This window comes from Lepisma saccharinum, chromosome 27, assembly GCF_977018435.1.
Source record: "Lepisma saccharinum chromosome 27, izLepSacc3.1, whole genome shotgun sequence".
NCBI classification, from domain to species: Eukaryota; Metazoa; Arthropoda; class Insecta; order Zygentoma; family Lepismatidae; genus Lepisma; species Lepisma saccharinum.
The window spans coordinates 29,285,025-29,305,720 of record NC_139255.1 but is presented as its reverse complement, the minus strand read 5'-3'; the positions used below and the strand labels follow the sequence as shown (position 1 = coordinate 29,305,720).

The following is a 20,696-nucleotide window of genomic DNA, read 5'->3' as shown; positions in this document are numbered from 1 at the left end:
CTTTGTGTCCGTTTGAGCTCCGTTTAAGCAGAAAATTGGGGCAAATTCCAATAACGACCCCTTCGAAATAACGACCCTTTTCCCGGGAACTGTGAAAGGTCGTTGAATCGAGAGTTGACTGTATAATCAACAGTGTCTGATAGACACTGGTTGCCCGGATAAGGGTTAAGTGTCACCCGTACAAGCTGCAGCTGCAACACCATCTCTCCGAGGACGACGTGGATAGGAGAATGCAGTTTTGTGAATGGGCTGTGGAGCAAGTTTGCCAGGACCCACAATTTGCACTGCATATTCTGCATTCTGATGAAGCAAATTTTTATGTGAATGAGGAAGTGAATAAACAGAACATGCGGTTTTGGTCCTCCGAGAACACGTTGTGGAGAATTCCGAGCAAAATGGTTTGTGCTGGGATCTGGGGGACACGTATCATTGGCCCATTCTTCATTCATGACAATTTAAATGCAGAGGCTACTTGCAGTTGTTACAAGAACACATTTTACCGTCAGTTTTGACGGAGGATGGCAGCTTCCCCTCATATTTTCAGCAGGATGGGGCACCACCTCATTGGGGACGACAGGTTCGTCACTATCTAGACCTCCAGTTTCCTGGTCGATGGATTAGTCGATGTGGGCCATTGCCTCCCTGATCACCAGATTTGACCCAACTCGATTTTGACCTGTGGGGTCATGTGAAGTCAATTGTGTATGCTGAAAAAATTCGGGATGTGGGTCAATTGGAGCAATGGATACTGGATGCCTGTGCACAAACCACACCTGAGATATTGCTCCGTGTCCACAGAGCATGGGAGAACAGTCTCAACATGTTCATAGCACAAGAAGGACAGATATTGAACACATTGTGTAACTTTTATATGCCCATAACTTCTTTATCATTAAAGTTTTCATAAATCTGACTTTACCACTGAATTCCTGGTGAAATTCTAGCCCAAAACCATACACCACATGCCCCTCTTCCCATTTAAAGAAATGAAGTTGGATCCAAGATGGCGGACGTTGTCATGCACCAAAAAGTTTCCCCTAGGCCTAGCGTATTACTACCATGACCAATTGCTGCAACCTAGACCCTTTCATTTTATAAGGGGTGGTCATGGACTTTTGACTCAACCTGTAGTTTGTATCCTTTCCCAAGATTGTTGGTGGTTGTTGACAAATCATATAATCTCACAGTTTCCAGATCTTATACTTTTTATGTGAAAGTTTTGGGAAGTTGCTGTCTTGAGTCTTGATACCTACGTAAAATATCATGTATTGTTCTTGAAAGTCTGGTTCACCACTACAATGTTTTTTTAGAGATGTTATGGATGAAGTAGATTTATCAGTTATTGGTTGGTATAGACAGATCAGTAAGACTGTCTATGCACTACATATTCCTGGAATTGTGTAGGTATTACTGCTGATGGGTATGAATTTTCTTTACAATTATGAAGTTCTGGCATCTAGCATTGAAATCTCAATGTGGACAGACAGAAGATCAGGCGCGTATATTCTAGGCTATCGCCGAAGCCCAGATGAAATACAGAAAATAATTGAATATCAAATGTGACTGATGCTTCACTCTCAAACAACAACCACGGGGAAAAATGATAGTATAAAACCTGCGACTCCTGTGCACCATACTCCCGCGAGGAGATGAGGGGGAGAGTGGACCATGCTTCCTTATGGCCCGAGCTGAATGGAAGAATGGCTGCGCAGGGATTTTTCATCCAAGGTTTGTTTTCCTTGTGCTCGCTCTATACATGGGGATGGACTCCTTTTCTTTAAAACTACCACCAGACTTCAGCGGTTAAATTCTTCCCCGACCAGCACCTGGAAGCGGTCGGTGACATATTTGTAGGGGCGGCTTCTTAGACAGGGAACCCTTCATTTTACAACGGCGGTAAAACCTTACAGCGATGCCAATGCGCTAACCAGCATGTGATAGGGAATTTGTCCTCTCAGCCAAAACATCTCTGTCCCATCGAACACATGCGGAACTCGCAGGCCGCTGACCTTCAACCAACCATGCTTTACGATGTTTTCAACCCCTCTGCTGCTTTGTTTATGACTGTCCGGAAATGACGAAAGGCATTTTGCGAGTGGAAATCGCGTTGAAGGAAGTTTAAGAAAATTAGGTTTCTTACTGTGTGGATTTTCTTAAGTGTATTGAGTGAGTGAATTACGTATATATGTTTTGAATGATCTGTGCTGCATCATGTAGTGAAGGAAAATGAATGACATAATTAACAAACTATTGCCGAAACAATTTACTCTATTTTTCCATGAGGATAAACTTCAAATCGTGAAGATATGCAGGCCTCTGGCATAGCAAAGAAAAGAATGGATTTGTTATTTGCGTTGCTCTTCTGCCACTTTAGCTAATCGCGACGATGAGAATGAGTGACGATACGATTAAATTCATGAAGGGTCATTCACAAAGAATACCCATGGCCATGCCTGGATTTGAGCCCGGGACCGCTGGCATCATAGTGCGCTGTGCTAATAACCATTTTACCACAGAGGTTGCCAAAAGAAGAATTGAGTTCCTGTCCAAATTAAATATTCAAGGTAAGAAGTTTATTATATGCGTATATTTTATTCTCGTACGTAGGCCTACATAAATATTTCACAATATGGGCCTCTATATTTTATAAATAACCATGAAATCTTTGAAATGTTTTCCTTATTGTTTTTATATTAATGAAACAGTGATATTTTTATAATTCTTAGTAAATTGTAATGTATGTATTTTAATCGCAATGTCACATCACCTTAAAATCCAAGAAATCGAACAAAAAAGATCATCCCATTTGAACATTATGATAAAAAGAGATAGCTCAGGTTTTAAACCCAGCATACGCCACTGCAGAAGATCCATGCAATATTGTATTCAAAGATTTATTAGTGTTTATTTCATTTTGTCACCTTCAATTTAAGAATAAATGCACCTAAAATTTCACACTTAGGTTTTGGCATTTAAGGATGTCTATGTTTCTTTATCACATAACGATTGCAACTTAATGGGAAAAGCAACACAATTTGCACTACAAAAGGGAAATAATTATTAATTGGGCATTCTCTTCTAATTTAACATAATTTTCTACGTGAGTTTTTGTCAGTGTAAATGATTTAACAATTTTTTTAAAAATGAACCATATGAAAGATAAATATATTTTCCCAAAAATTAGGCAATTGAAACACAATAAGAAACAATTAAGTTTTTTATTATGAAAGGTACATAGAGTACATTCGACAAAAACAACAGTGAACATTAAATTCTAACATTAAATAACAACAATAAATAAATACTCTCCTACCAGCAAAGTTGCTTGCTTTTCCGTAACAACAGATATCACAGCCTGTTCAAATTGTACATCTATGCATCTAGCAAAACCAGTTCAAACATCAACAAAGCATCTAATAACAAAAAAACGAAGACACTGACACCATAAGTCATGTAGTGGTGGTTCTTTTCACTCGTCATCGTCTACCAAAATATGTGGGAAGAAATGGAAGAAGTCTTCTTCTGCTGCCTTGGAATTGGGGCTGATGTACAGAGGATCTAGTTTCTTCAACACTCGAATTAGATCACTTCCTGTCTTTTTGATTGCTAAGATAAACTTTTCTCCTCTGAAAATTAGGGAAAGAAAATTAAGTATTAAATATAAGTAGGACTCTTTTTCTTTGTTTTTTTTAAAACCTAGATGATAATCTGGAAGTATGGGTGTTTTACTGTCTTCCTGGTGACAACTGAAATAAGCATGTTACGAGGCGTATTCGTAAAGTAAGTACCGTTGGCAAATATTGACGCTGTAGCGCTGCAGTCGCGACCGTGTGAGTTCTCGCTGACGTCCTTCATCCCTCAGTAAGCCACAGGCAGTCGTGGGAGCAGGTCATGTTTTTTCTTTGTAGGTTTATTAAGGTTTGAAATGTTCAACAAAATCAATCGGCCCGCCGACTGTGAAGTCCGGTCTGTGTTTCGTTTTCTCAATGCAAGAACGTGAAACCGGTATACATCCACCGTCAACTGTGAGAGGTCTTTTTTTATGTTTAAAGAAGGTCGTGAGACAGTTAACGATGAGCCAAGGAGCGGTCGGCCATCTGTTGTGACCGAGGATTTGGTGTCGACGCGGAAATTCGTGAAAACAGATGCTTCACAATATCATCGCTTTCCATGGAATTTCCACAAATTTCAAGAAAACATCCTCTACAAAATTGTGACAGATCGCCTGGAATCGAAAATTGTGGTCAGCGTTTCGACGAGGATGATGGCGTCGAAGCAGGAGTGCAGGGATGGCTTTCATCACAGGCGGGAACATTCTATGACGATGGGATACAAGAACTAGTGCCACACTATGACAAATGCTTGAAAAATGGTGGAAACTACGTAGAGAAGTAGTTTAAGGTCTGCAGAATGCAATTCAAATAAAAACAGGTACAAAACTATTTTACTTTATTTCTTACACCCTTTTGGTACTTACTTTCCGAATATGCGTGTATGAATGGGTGTGTGGAACTGAAGCAATACTATTTATGCAAATATCTCGCAAAATGAGAAACTGCCTACTGTAATGTTCATGTTGGGTGATTTCAAAAGAGAAGTGCATTTTCTACCACATTTCGACAACAAAATGATGCAGCTTTATGTATTAACTTTTACACCAATGAGCATTACATTATGACCACCTACCTAATGAGCTATCGTATTATGTCCGCAGTCCCATGCGCAGCAGCGTTCAATAAACCGTGCTGTGAAACATTGTCCTGGTCACCACTGTTGTACCTGTGGGTGATTTCACGCACTGTGGCCCTACGGTCGTTCTGAACAATGCACAACAGCTGTCGCTGGCCTCTGGCATCAATGAGCAGCTGTCGACACACGGCTGGATGATGCATTGTTGTTTGCCCATCGTTGCACCACTTTATATTCGTGCTCAGAACAGCGACGCAAGAGCAGCCAACAAACCGTGCCGTTTCAGAGATGCTGGTACCAAGGTGACGTGCCATCACAATTTGACCTCTATCAAACTGGGAGAGATCGGCCGCCTTTCCCATTCCTATGTTGGAGACACTACTAACAGCGAGCCTGTAGACCTGCCCAATATATATCATGCTGCCAGCATGTCACGTGTTACTCTCCGTGTTCCAGGCATGCTTAATGTTCCCGGGTTGGGGTGGTCATAATGTAATGGCTCATCCGTGTAAATTTAACTGCAAATTTACTCTTAAAACACAAAATTTAGAGTTTATTTACCAACACTACACTTTCATCAGCCTGAATTATACTATTATGTTATGGAAAATTTCCAGATTATTGATTAACTCTGTGACCAAATATTGGATAAAATATTTTGAAAGGAAATAAACCTTATAATTATGCATTTAACATGTGATGCTTTAACTTGGAAATGTGTATCTTGTGTGATAAGTGTAAAGTTTCGATATCAAATTTGAGATTTTATTCACCATAACACTGAAATGGCATTTTACATACCAAATTTGAGCATGAAATTAATCCAAGTTTATACCCAAAATTTGTTTTTTTATTATCAGAAATATCTGATTGGTAACCCAAGAACATTTATTCGAATGACATGTGTGAATCTAAGAATATTGTAGAGGGGAATTGTCACATATTATGGTATATTTGCAAGTTTATTATGTATGTTTATTGATTCACAACTCGATAATTAAACGAGTACAGTAGAATCCCGATTACGATCCCAGATTTTATATTTTCCCGCATTATACATTCGATTTTGATGGTCCCAACATCGAAAAATGTTATAAAGTTTTCCTCAATTATATGTATATTGAAGTTTTTTTTCCAGCTTGGTCCACTGAAAAATGTAAAATCTAGGTTCCGCTGTACTATTCCTATTTTGATTCTACTGAGAAAAAAGGATTGTTAACCATAGTGTCTGTACAATACATACTTTTGAAATGCTCCTTTAACATGCTGATAATCTTCCTCAGAGAGAGCTAGCACTTTTGCATCATCCGTACTTGTTTCCTTTATTCCTAGCACTATTATTTCGCTGCTCATCTGCTGCTCTTCTATCATAGCCAGTACATCTTCCTTATGCTGAGCGTGGAATATGGCAACAGCTTTCTTAGTTTTCTGAATGACAGGAAGAAACGTCTTGGCAAAATCTGGAAAGAACCACTGGATCGTCCTGGCCTTCATGGCAATGGAGTGAGGGGACCAGACCCCAGGCACATACTCTCCTCTGCCAAATCTTGCTTTCAAGCTGAAAAATCAAAATAAGATTTTCATGGAAGTAAAAGTGAGAATATTATTAAGTTTCTCAAAGTTTATTTCTTAAATCCACTCAGATAGGCTACGCTAATGTTTACAAGTGTTTTTGATTTTTAATGAACTGCCTTGGTCAGCAACGTTAGTGTGTTAAGATAGGCTAATAGAGACTGGACCTACAGTTTATAGTGGGATCCAAACCACCATGTACATGCCGACGTCCGTGGTGCAGTGTTCAGCATAGCATTGTACTATGCCAAGTGTCACAGGTTTGAATCCTGGCCTGGACATAGATGTTCTTCGTTAATGCCCATTCATCTATTTTATCATATCATCACTCATCCTCATCTTGACGAGTAGCCAAAAGTAGCAGAAAGCACGGGGGACTAAACCTGTAACTCCTTGATTATAAGGCAATAGGTTTACCACATTACCACTGCACTATTGGGAAGGCCTTCATTATCATAAAAAAACCAGTGCTTCAAATGAAGGGGGTATCCCCCAGCTAGCAAAATCTTCGCAATGCCCCCCCCCCCCAGCTAACAATTTCCACTACGAACACTGATTAACCCTAGAACACTACTGTGTCCCCATATTACATTATAACTAGTGCTACGTAAATTTTACGTACATGAAGAAATTGATTTTCAACAGAACCTCTACATCATGAAAACAAAATGGCTATTCTTTTTTAACATTATTTTGTCTATTTTCCTTATATTGGTATTTTATTCTTCATTTAAAAATGTATAAACATGGTCTTATTAAACATAAAAGTAAAGTAAAGTGCTACCCTGTGCTTAGCACCATGCCATGAAGGCATATAGGGGGTGTGGGGGTAACGCCCCACACTTTCTTGATCCGGTCGTGAGTGGGGGTGATGTGATCAGCATCATGCCCCTGACCGCCTTTACCCCCCAGGGTTTCCCCCAGGTACCCATGTTATTCGACGCTGGGTGGGCGCGGGGGCCGCTTCCATCGTTAGAAAAGTTCCCGGATTTGAACCGGCCGGGGATCGAACCCGGGACCTTTAGCATGGTAGTCAGACGCGTTACCGACTGAGCCACCGCAGCCACCTCTTATTAAACATAGGATATTTTAAAAGAATGTCTTGATGCACAAGCCTGTACATACATTAAGAATGAAGGCGAAAAGTTCAAACAATGAAAAACACTTGGGAGTCAGGCATGTAGCCAGGGGGGGTTTGGCTCGGGGAGCTGAAACCCCATCCTGAAATCCTACAAATATTTATTTTAAAAAGTGTATAGTGGTAATTAATTTTACTTCATTAGAAGGATTAAACATCATCTATAATAAATTGTAATATACTGAGAAATTCATGTTCCTGTCTTCTACCCCCCACTTTTTTGCCTTTAGATGGCAGCCAGAGGCCTGCACAAGACCTGGAGCAGACCCGTTCGCGAGACATCGCTCCTAAAATGCCATGCAACCTGCGCAACATCCTCGCTTGAGCAGCTTGTATGCCCACCTGCCCAGATCGTTCCTGGCAGGCATTGTAGACCCGCCGGGTACCCGCAGTCTTACGATACCTAGTAGGTCTCAGTTCGTTCTTTCCATCAACTGCAGGCCACTCCCTCTGCATGACGTAGTTGCTTCGAGTAGAAACTGCACCGGGCCCCCACCGTTCTGCAGTGTTGCCAACTGCAATAGATTTTTCACTACTTAAAAAAGGAAACTCAAAGCTTCGTAAGCCACGTCACCAATGAAATGAGATTTACGAATGTTGCTACCCCCCCCCCCCCCCCCACACACACACACATTGAAATAGGTTTTCCGTGGGAAAGGATCCATAAGTATATGTCGTAAACAACCAATATATGTATACATAGTGATATAGGGCAGGACTGAAACATGTCACGTTCGACGCTGAGGTCGCGAGTCAAACAACACACTGTTCTACTGTGAACACCAGGGCCGTAGCCAGCCAGGGGCATTGCTGTTACCCTCGTTTGGGGGGGGGGGGGGGCAAGTACTTGGATAAACGTAACAACAATCACAATAATAGTAATAAAGTAGCATGAAAGGCATTATTATCCTCATAAATCACGCAAAAAGGGGGTAGAAGTCGGTTCTCACGCATTTGTGTTGAAACAGAGGATTAGAAATATTTTTTTTCAACACGTCAATTTCACATTAGCTAATAATGGAAAACAAGCACACAAACTATTTTTGAAAGAAAGAAAGTGCATGATAAATGCATTCCGAATGTACATACATATGGCATGTAAAATTTCCATCTACAATATTTTCTTTTCACATGGAGCGACGTATTACATAATCAATTCATCCAACTCGTAACAAACCAACATTAATAGCAAATAATATCACGGGCCGCCATAGCATTCTCTGTTTTAAAACTTTTCTCACTTAGGTCGTTCGGCGCTCAGGGCCAAAGTCCTCCTAGGACTTCGTAGGATTTAGTAGCTACGTAAGTAGGCAACACTGGCTGCAGCCGTCCACGTGGTGATGAAACACCTGGAGCGACACGCTGCCGGAGGGCTGTTTCCTTCCAGCAGGTTTTGCAAGCGCCCGGGTCTTGTTGAATGCCCAGTTACCTTGTAAGTGCAGAGCACCTTGAAGACCAAGAACCCGGGTAAAGATGCAAGTCGACTCGTTGCCGTGGGCAGGGCAAGCGGGCAGTGGGTAGGTAAAAGGCAGACTATGCTGGCCTCTAATGGCAGCTGCTGATAAGGGATGAGCCCCCTCCAAAATAAAACTCTGGCTACGGGCCTGTTGAGAGAGTATGCATAAAAAGAACAAGGAAAACACACTGAAGCCTTTGATCTGCACGCCCAAGGAAATCACAAATAATCAAAACAGAATTTGGAGTTCCACTACACAGACTCCTTTGAGAAAAATATTGTTTCTCTTTCTCTAGTTAGATGAGAACTACCAAAAGTAAATTTACCCACCATCTCCACCACGTATTGTTCTCTCGTGAACTGGGATTGAACATGAGACTGTCAGGTATCCACAGATACGCTTATACTCGCTTATCCAACTGCCCCTCGTTAGGGGATGCCAGAGATACCTAATTTTACATAAATCTCTGAACACAATCAATATCTATTTTAACACCTTCAAGACTGAGGTCGGCACTGGGTGAATTAGGATAAATGGCCTTACTTCTGTCTCGACTCGGAACACAGATGGTAGTAGGTTTGCCTCTCAAGATGTTCCTCCTCTCGCCGTTCAAGCCAAAATCTCCCTTTCTCCCCTGCTCTCCAGACTTTTATTATCCTTCCCCATGCAATGACCTTTCATGTTTCATTTACCTTTGCTCGATCATTTCCACTGACAGGAATGTCTTACTCCTCATTCTTTGGCCATTGACGTTCCAGAGTCCTTAATGACAATATGTTACGATGTAAGTATCGTAAAAATATTTGTGTTTCACTGATCTCCACATTAAATAACCAAAACTGAAACTGAGGCAATCAATTTTTGAGTCAAAAAATCAAATTGTTCAAAACAGGTTAAATATGCCTGGCTTTAGTCAAGTTTCACAAAATATTAACAACAGGTTTCTCACCATGCATTCATCAGCATGTGAGCCACCATTATTCCAATAACTTCTACTATTTATTGTGAATGCACATTGCTTTCTCCTGAACAGTCCCCATTTCTATATTGACTGCTTTGCACCATGCACTGTGGCCATCTAGTGCTGAAGTGTATAATTAAAAGTATTTGAGCTGCTCTATGATTCGTGGCGGATGTGTGCTCGGTAATTTGTGAACATGTGGCAAATTACTAAGTGAAACATTTTTTACTGGGTACAAATAGCACATTAGTGCAATCTTATACACTAGGGACAAATTGAATACAGTTAAGTGCAGAAATACACTGAAACCCCTTATTCAACTTAATATTTCAAATTCCAAATTACTTTCATGAATATGTGTGTGTGTGTATTGTTGTATGTCTGTGAGTTAGAGCTAGACTTTTATTCCCATGTGTATTTTTTTTAATTTATGTTTTTCTTTCTTTGTTTTCAATATTTCCGTTTTTATATGGTTTAAGTGTTGTTTTTTTAAATTTTTTTATACTAAAATTTTGATGTAAACATAGTTAAGTTTTAGAAAAAGCTACAAAACCTTCACTTCATCATGATAAACAAGATGTAATAATAAATAAATAAGTGAAATGAAATAAATATTAGTTTCATTACCATTCTGGATGGTTCTCAACGTCAACCCACATGTAAGGTCCAATGATAGTATATAACTTTTTATCTGCACCTTTTAGCTTCGCTAATATTTTATCTTCTTCTACTGTTTCTCCTTCTTCTTCTGCCACCTCTTCTGGTGCTTTTTCTTCTTCCGGTGGTGCTTCAACTTCTTCAATTACTTCCTCCTCGGTTTTAATCAGAAGAGCATAACAAGGTTTGTTGTCTAAGATTTCCTGCAGTTCTTCTGGGACTTCTTCCAGAGATTCTATCCCTTCACCAACAAAGATGTCGTACGTACGGTTTGGTCTTACTTCACACACAACATCTCTAATCACCTCAATTCCTGCTTTGCGCATGACATCAGCAAGCAGCTTTTTATTTGGATCCGATATAAGGTATGGCATTACTACTATGATCGAGTAGAGATGCATGTCTTCTCCGAGCCTCTCACTGGACTTCATGCGAAGTTCATTCAGAGCTTGGGCTGAAGAAACAAAAGAGACAAGAGTTTCAGTGTTGATACTCTTAATGAGACCATGGAAACAATATTGAAAACAATATGGGTAATGATCAGTGGCATTGGCACTTAGGTAATCTTTAAAGCCTAAAGGCTTCTCACCGTGAATTCCTTGAATTCCAAGAATTATGTGTGAATTATTGGCTCCAGGAATTATGTGTGAATTATGCTTGAATTTTTCTCCTCAGACGTGAAAAATTGCAACTTTCATTAATCCAAATGACTGCATACATTTACAAATTTGCCCCGAGGCAAGTTTTTCACAGTTTGGATTTTATTTTCATAGAGGAAGGAAAAGAAAGCTGCGTAGAAAATAAAAGGCAATTCTCTCAATCCATTTACTTTGTTAGTGCCCTTTGCAGCACAATCTATCTGACATGCTGAACATTATTGCAAGGAAGACATCTTGAAATTGATTTGCTAAATTTGAGTTTGAAATTATTATACAATTAACAAATTTCCGTAGATTAAATATTCCGTAACATTTTTGATTTGTGTTTGTAGATTTATTTCGAGTCTGAGGAACATTTCAAACAGTATATACCATTTAATTTAATTTAATTAGAATTTTTGGATACATTTGGAATCACACAGATTTTTATATTGTTAATATATTTGTGTGTGTGGGTAGTAAGAGGCGGTAATACGTAAGATTGAAGTAGAGAAAACATCTGCCTGTGCCCATGAATTTTTGGAAAGTTCGCCTTGAAAATTGGGAACTGTACTTGAATTTTATCATGGTCCTAGAGTGGCCACTCTGCGTAACTTCTCCTCCCTCCCCCAACACACACAAATGCATAGATTGCATATGGAGGAAAGAATTTTGTTATTTCAGTGGGAGTGATAATTAGCACAAGACCTGAACTTTCTCTATGAAATTCCACTTGTTGAAGTTGCATCTAACATTATAGAAGACCAGTCCTCATCGTTCATTATTCTTGATGTGTCATGTAAAGTTGTGTGTTTTTTGTGGTTATCTTGGCTCGAGAAAGTTCTGGGAAACCAGGACCAAACTATAAAAAGTGGTTATGGGAACCTTTAAGAAGAACTTGGATATACAAATCTACTTATTCATGTTTCAGGGATTGAAAGACACAACAGTAAATTAATATACTGCAGTGGCATGCATACAAGGTAAGCTACCGAAGCACTGCTTCGGTATGCAATTCGAATTTTGCATAATTCCCAGGATACTTAGTGTCGAGAGGCATGTTTGCAGAGCCCGTGAAAGACTAAAATGCCGCAAAGCAGTGGCGTGCGGTGTTTTCTATCAAGGCAAGCCTGCCCCTTGATGTACTATTGTTTATTTAAAAATTATATATTCAGTGCTTCGGCTATCTAAATGGTCACCGCACGCTACAGATATACTGAAAAGAGGTGCTCACTTATCGGCAAAACAGTTTTCTTCCTTTCTTTTTTTTTTCTTTTATTTTACGATGTTCTAATAATTTCAGTGGCCATCGATAAGTGAGTACTTCTTTTCAGTATATTGCAAATGATGTTAAAACTAATGTGAAAATATATTTGGTATTCTGTAAAGACTAATTTATATTCACAACCCACCTACTGTTTCCTCATCTTGCATTTCCAGAGCTTTCATTTCAGCACGCTTACGTTTTTTTCGCTCAATTTCCTCTTGGGTTAACTCATCAAATGGAAGCTGCAAATAGAATGTATGTGTATATAATGTAGTCATTGTTCATTACGTAATTCTGTAATTTTTTAATGTGCTACCAAGTAGATATATTCATTAATGAAATAATGTAAACCTGTAATGAAGGAACGTACAATTACATGAAAATACTACAAAAAGGTGTTACAAGTTTGAATTCTGGGAGGATATGTGTCTTGTAATTTTGGTATAAAAGGATTAATAATTACAAGCAAGACAAGAAATAGGAATTGTAGCTTTCCTGGCAACATGATTGAAACAAGTAATCTAGTTGCCAGTCAGAAGTCGGCATGTACTTCCAACATTTTAAGCATATATATTGCCCTTATCATCAGGGAATGTTGATTGTAAATTCCTCAGATAAACTCCTGAATTTCAAAACTAAACATTTTCTTAAGGGTGTCATTTTTGTTTTTTAAATGCATTATCAATAGTTTGTCCACGGAGCAAATGGTGAGGGTTAAATTCTCTCTAATTTAACCTTCCTTTTAAACAATGACAGTCGAATGCAGGAAAAAATGGTAAAATGTAAGACTGATTTCATGCATATAATATATCCCCTTGTGGCATAGGCGTATTTAAGGGGGTCCAACCCCCCTCCCCTTTGGTTCAGTAAAATTACCAGATTACCTGTTCTATCCGCTATGCGCAGAGACTTGTTCGTAAAAATTTATTCAGACTTATTTTGTTCTCCTAAATTACAAGCCTATAGAACGGGATACAGATGGGAAAGATATTAATTCCACACACCAGATGGGACTGCAAAGCAAATGTCTGCAATTTCCTGATAGTTTAGGAATTACTCTGGAAAATTCTCAGAAAACTCCTGACATTTCACAAATTCTATAATGCAACATGTAATTTCTGCCGGAAGCAGCTATTTGTGAACTTATAGCGCAAACATTATAATTTTATTAAAAGTTTCCGATATTGTTTGTTACCATTCAAGATTTAAGTACTCCTCAGGTTCTAATTTTTTGATAATTTGAAATTTCCCAACTGTTTGATAATACCGAAAGTCAATAAACCATTTTCCAAACTGTAGATTGGAATGGGAAACTTGTCCCTATTGGAGATTTTAACTGCATCTGGGTTAGCTTAAGCTATTAGTACTACTTTCTCTGGGTTGAGTGGGTGTGGATTTAGAAAAAAAAAATAGTTTGGTGAAGAATATGATGGGGCTGATGTAATGTGTAGTAGAATTAAGGAGTGAGATAGATAGATAATTTCAGAGAAGTGTTCAAAAGCAATTTTTGTTGTACATTGTTCAGCACATATTTTAACCCTAGCTATTGCCCATTTCTGTGGAATTTCTGTGATATTAAGACTGAGAAATCAGTAATATTTTTTTTCCCCTCGAGTTTTCTCAAAGGAGTAGCCCACCGTGGTTAGCACATGGTTCGTAACCCGGAATGGGCATGGGCGTTTGTGGGTGTCCATTCATCAATTTCATCATGTTATCACTCATCCCGATCTTCGGAAATTAGCCAAAAGTGGCACAAAAAGCGAAGTAAAATAATGCAAATAAATCAATCAATCTTCTCAAAGTAATTTGGTTGTAATAAATGCAGTGCAAGATAGATAGAGAAGTTCTGTAACATTTCCAAGTTGTTGTCCATTTTTGGACTATTGAACCCAAATTTCTCTGAACACAGTCAACACATTGAAAAATTCATTGCAACAACTTATTCCAATATGAAATGCCTATTCCTCATTCATTGGAACAGTGTGTCAAAATGTTGGATGGCCTTGATATTTTGTACATTTTCAAATCTGAATGGAAAATGTGGCAAACAGTAATTGAAAAGACATGTCCAGGGTCTGCATTGTAGGCAGTAGAAAATTGTGACAAGCTATTGTACTCAAATATGCACAAATTGTTGGTGATATTGTAGGCCCGTAGCCAGGCAGGGACCAGGAGGGGCTCAGCCCCCCCCCCCCCAGGCACTGAGGTCAGCCCCCTCCCTTGACATTAGGTAAAACTATTTTGTGTAATTTGTTTGCACTGAAAAGTGAAAATGTAAACAGCAGAAATTATTTTGCTCACAACTTTGGTAAAAGATAAATTCAGGGTTCATGAACAACAGCTATTACATTCGTTCATCTTATTTATAAGAAGTCTTAAGTAGCGGCAAGTATTTAGGAGATTCTCCTCTCTAGACTTCAGAAAGTTTCTATCTGTACCTTCGTTGCCCCTGTTGCGATCTCCCATTTATACAAAAATCTGTGACTTTGATGTCATTATGCAAATTCCCTCCGCATCTGCATCAAAGGTTAACAGCTCCCAAGTTTTGGGAACGGAGGGGTTTTATTGTTTCGGTCGGGGAGTGGAATGTATGGTAGGCACTATGATTGAATATTGTCCATCTTTTCTTGTGAAATATAAATATCTGTATCATCAAATGTAGTATGGAGTGTGTAGTAAGGGATGATTTCAGCAGCAGCCAATTGACACTTCAAGTGATATTTTAAAAGATATAGAAAAATGTAGTATTTGTGTGATATTTCTAAACTTTATGTAACTAAATGACCCCCTCCCCACCACACACATATTTTACCTTCATTTAACAGTTAAACTTTTGAAAAATTGACATGATTTACAAAGCACCCCCCCCCCCCGATAACCCGTGAGCCCCCCCTGGAGATCAATTCTGGCTACGAGCTTGTGATATTGGCTACACTGCCAGTTTCATCTTCAACAGCCGAGAGGATGTGTTTAACATTAAGGAGGTTGAAATAATGTCCTCTCAATTCAATGGGGGATCCTCGACTAATGGATCCTGTACCTGCACTGTTAAGTGTACATACTACATACGAATATTAAAATAACACCGATGATGTTATTTTTAATTTTGTAGAAAGGAGGAAAAGACTAATTCTAACATTGTAATTATTTTTTAAAGAGAAGCTGGGATTCGCTTTTTCTGTTCATTTTATGTAGAAAAGTTAGAAGTTCGTGGACTTAATTTAATAAATGTGTGACCTTTCATGTGGTGGCAGAGTGGATTTTGATAGCCAGATCATACCTAGGGATATTATATGTCCCGAATTTTGAGGGACAATCCCGGAATGGTATAATTTGTCCCAGTGTTCCGAATAGTTTCTTCGGGATGCACAGATGTCCTGGAATCGGGTGGGAAAGAAGAAAGAAGACTATACTTTCCTGAACTTTTTTTATATTTAAATGGGTGGATGTAATTTTAAAATACTCATTTTACAAAACAATCTAACTCTACATTGAACCACTCTCTCTCCATAATACAAGAGTTAACGAGATACAGATGGAACTGCAAATACCTTTGACTTCACGATGGCGCCACCGTCTGCTAGCAGTGCTGAATTTCAGTTACGATTCTCTTCCATTGTACAATAACCTGCTTACTACAAAGAGTCAGTGCTTGGGAGCCTATCTGTTCAGTCCGCAGTTTTCAAATAAAGTTCCCACACAATGTGTGATGTAAATGACAATTATGTTGTACATACATACAACTTTATCGGGTCCAGCCTTCCTGCTCCCTAACAAGCTACCAGTCAGTAGAGTCCCGGATTTTCACTTATGAAATATAGGAATCCTAATTGAACCAAAAGTTGAACCCCCCCTTACGTGAGGTATATATACGCCCATGCCTTGTGGTCATACTTTGCTTATCAAATTTTCTGAGTGAAGGATACCGTAGACTTGTAGAAGGAGACAGGAAAGAAACAAAGACATGCTTTTGTTTTGTTTTTGCATTGAGATGGTGGGAGGTTATGTAATAACCTGAAAATCTTGATCTTTACCTGTAAGTTCATATGAATATTGGCACATATGAATGGAAGAAATAAACATCCATTATCTTTTGTGGCACTGCGGTCCTTTGAAAATGTACATGACCTGTACAGTGTAGAAAATCCTAGAAACTCCATAGAAAATTCCTGGGTGCACGTATGCAAACAGCTGTGTGAAATTTCATCAACTGGCTGAGTGGTCGATCTAATCATTTTCAATAACTCATAGGGACGGGGTGTACAAACATTGCTCGGCAAATTCTCTGTCCATTACTACTTTCATCAATTTTCCTCTACGTGTTTTTAAAGAATGCATTTTTGAGTCTGCTGGCACAGAGGTTGTCAATAACTTGGTTTGGCGATTTGTTTCAATGGACATTTCCACTTTGACATGAAAAACGTTTTAAATACATTCATTTTACAGATAATGACACAAACATGAGATATGCAAAATATCTCGGCGATATTTGTTTCGGTTCTCGAGAAACACGCCTTCAAACACCGCTGAAATTCACCTACTACGTCACGGATTTGAAAACGTCCTCTCCACAGACAGGAGGTCCTCTGACGTCATCCCTTAGAAATGCGTGCAGGCGGGGCTTCTGCTCGTCCCGTCATTTACGATGAGCCGCGGAAGCGACAGAAAATGCACTTGTTACTGTGTAAAACAAGCATCTTACAACTCCCAGTACAAAAATCTGTGCTCCATTTCTTGGAGATGAATTATGCCCTAGAAGTATAATAGTATTTACTATAATTCAGTCACTCGGTAGAGGGTTTTCCGATTAGGGTGACAAAGCAAACCTTGTAACAGTCAGTGGCTGAACACGTGAACAGCCTTGTTCAATGCGAATACATAGGTTGGTTCTGACTGGTAAGAACTTAATGTTATAGGAATGCCTTTTTTGGAATTACAGTTATTTTCGTCATAATATTTTCTTCACAAATTTTAAGATAATACTTTTTGAACACACTGGTTTACACGCCAATTTCTGCAATATAAGAGGTGATACGGTATAAAAAAGTACGGTGAGTTTTTAAATTTCCTGCAGGAAATGACAGTTTACTTCAGTTAATACATATATTGCAAATTTTTGTATTTAGCCTACTTTTACGTCGCTTTTCCGTTCACTTTGTTTAACCGCAACGATGAGAACGCATGGTTAATTTATTATGTATCATCTCTAACATCACATTTCTTTCCACTCTTGGCTAATCGCTACAATGAAGATGAATAACTACAAGCTGTATTCGAAGTCGGGGTGCAGGAGTACACCCCCCCCACACACACACACACTACCACCAATTGCACAATCTTAAGTATCACCCAACCTGCCATGATAAGAGACGAACTTTTTCTTCTGTCCCATCTCATTCACATTCACTTGTCCCATCTCCTTTTATGAGACGAGACGGAACATGCCTCGTCTCGTGAGCAACACTAACATTAACAATAGAAGCATCCCCCTAGCTGTTCCCAAAGTCTCGAGCAAACATCCTCCCATGTAACAATTTCCAGTTCAATGAAATGTCACTCACAAGGAAACAGTCATGCCCAGGTCGAGAGTCAAACCTGGAACATGCGACTTCCTCAGATAAATCATTAATTTTGTGTATAGTAATTACAACGCCAGTTCATTCCTGGTAATTCTAAATCTGCAGTTTGGTTTGCATATATAAGCAGGATAATATTTAATTTTCGAGGGCTCGTACCGTCGGAACGAGGAGTCAAAGAAAAAAAGAAAGAATAAAAAAAATATTAAGAAAGGTTTTTATTGTATTTATAATGATAAGCCTCTGCATACGTTGTTAATTCATATTTTTCTAGGCTTGAGACGAGAACGAGAATTGCCCTCCCAAACCGAGACGGATGTTTATAAATTGAGACGAGACTGTCAATGAGACATTTACAAATAAAAACGAGACAGACATTTACAACTCTCAACGAGAACGAGACCAAGGCTGCTCGATAGGATCCTTAGTGGTGAAGTTGTGAACCAACCAATTAATGCGTTCGGGGTAAGGAGATGAGGCGGCTTTTTTCGCAGTACAAAATTCAAAATAATTATATCGTACCATTTCAGTATGGGATACTGTTATACACATGGGCGTGTGTATATATAGTTCACGCGGGGGGAGGGATGGATCAACTTTTGGTATGATTAGGGTTGCTTTATTTCGTAAGTGAAAATCCAGGACACTGCTGGCCGGAAACTTGTTGGGGAGCAGGGGAGGGGATGTTGGACCCGACAAAGTTGTGTGTTTGTAGTCACGAAGTATTGATACTTTTCTGTTCATCTTGTGTCACTACGTTTTAAAAACCAAATTTCTTTAATATGATTCGAGGGGGGAAAAATAACTGATTTGATAGTCTCAATGCAGTTTCTTATTGCAGAAATTCCGAAACTATCAGGAAATTGCAGATATTGGTCTGCAGTCCCATCTGGTGTGTGGAATTACGAAATTTCCTTCCCATCCATATCCCGTCCTATACGCCTCTAATTTAAGAGAATGAAATAAGTCCGAAGGAATTTTTTTATGAACAAGCGGATAGAACAAGGAAATTGGTAATTTTAGTGAACCAAAAAGAGAGGGGGTGTTGGACCCGTTAAATCCCCCCTTAAATACGCCCATGGTTATACACATTATTTCCTTGTAATAATTATACATAAACTAAGTATAGATATGTACTGTGTAACTAATGTAATCTTCTCAGTGTATTTTCTCTTATCTGCACAAAAATATTTGATCATAATTTGCGCAACAGAAATGGAACACAAACTGAAATTGCTTTATGGAAAAGAAAGTTAAATAGGCTTTATAAATAAAGTGAAGAATGTGAAAATTCCTATTTTGCACTACATAGGTTACGGTAAATATCGATAAATATAAGTTTGAAAAATATTTTTGAGTGTCTGGTCAGCAACCAATTTTATAAGCAATATTTTTCGCATGGCCTGAGAACACACACGCAGCTGAACCCTTTCATTTATCTTGCACGTGAGCAGCACGGATATTTCATACAAGAATGATCATTACAAAGCATAGCTTTCCTTTCTCCTATCGCTCCTTCTTCCATTATTTAAATCGGTACAGATTTGTAAAACTGCTGCACAAGTTCGCTCACCGTGGGCTACCCATCCGGAACTGGACGTTCGAAGCAGACGACATCGAGCTCTCCCTAAGGAGTGACGTAGTAACATGGCGGCGGCGTGTTTTCAGCGCAACGCTAGCCTCGCAACTTTTGAAGTCTCTTTTCTGCCTTAAACTTGACGCAGAGAAACGCGAGAACTTGCAGGGGTCATTTTTCCAGGGTGTAGTTTTTAAAATTGTTGTAAAAAAAATTGAGTGGAAATGTCCATTAAGCTCTCATTGTGTAAAATAAAGATAATAAGTACAGTGATGGGTAATTTGCTTGGGAATTCTTACGCACCCCACTCTATCTCCATGTGTTATCTCCTGGCAACTAATGTCCTTGCACTACCAGTAATTATCTCGCCTGTATGTATCCACCTTGTTCAGCAGGAATTATGGGTAACGAACTGTAGCCAGTAAAAAATCTCGCAAGTTCAGACATGTTGTGGGAAGATTTCAGCAGTGTACTGTATAGTGTTGTAAAATATTAAATAAAAACGATAGATATACTAAGGCCAGCATGAAGAACAGAATACCATATTATACTAAAAAGCAGTTGAAAGCACAGGATTCTTTTTTTAAGAAATTGACGATGATAAGTAAGTAAGAAAAAAGTTGTACCAAGTTATCTTTAGCATAATATTTTCACCTAACATGCCGTAAGATAAGCGAACTTGGACTATACATAAATTACATAGTTAAACATGAGAGACTAACAAGTTCGTTGTCAGTAGCAACATTTCCAATTATTCTTGAAAAATGCTCCTCTTGTAAAGAATTTCTATTGGTTGAAGAAATTAAACAAGGTTCAAAGTTGACCTTTATCTTCAAAAGAAAATAACTGGCACTCTTTTGTTGAGTAGTACTCTCGACGTTATGCACTGCATTCACACTGAAAGTTGCAGCGGGTATGTGTGTGTGTTGGGGGGGGGGGGGGATGGAACGATCAACCAACTGCCAAAGGAGCTCAGAGAGTAGCTAAATGTAGCGGCACCTTATGGCCGTCTGCAGGATTTTTTTTGCAGGAGGGAAGGGAAGGAAACAAGCAAGGTAATTTGTTCCCGGGGATCAAGTGCACTGGCGCGCCCAAGGTGGGGGGGTGACTTTGGAAGAAGACTTTAGAAATATTTTCTACAGGCAACTTACGAGAGTTTATCGTA

At 39.0% G+C, this 20,696-nt stretch overlaps 1 protein-coding gene across 4 annotated transcripts in view; it reads right to left on the bottom strand.

The window, feature by feature from the left end:
• Nucleotides 1–3,203: 3,203 nt before the first annotated feature.
• The window catches only part of LOC145980044 (thioredoxin domain-containing protein 6-like), a 109,416-nt gene continuing 91,923 nt past the window's right edge, over nucleotides 3,204–20,696 (bottom strand). For all 4 annotated transcript variants that reach the window (XM_083113026.1, XM_083113025.1, XM_083113023.1 and 1 more), the window contains 4 exons: nucleotides 12,525–12,621; nucleotides 10,445–10,928; nucleotides 5,933–6,247; nucleotides 3,204–3,626 (listed from right to left, as the gene is read on the bottom strand). In XM_083113026.1, coding sequence (XP_082969152.1) covers nucleotides 3,470–3,626; nucleotides 5,933–6,247; nucleotides 10,445–10,928; nucleotides 12,525–12,621 — 1,053 coding nt within the window. In that variant the 3' untranslated portion in view covers nucleotides 3,204–3,469. The remainder of the gene's footprint in view (nucleotides 3,627–5,932; nucleotides 6,248–10,444; nucleotides 10,929–12,524; nucleotides 12,622–20,696) is intronic.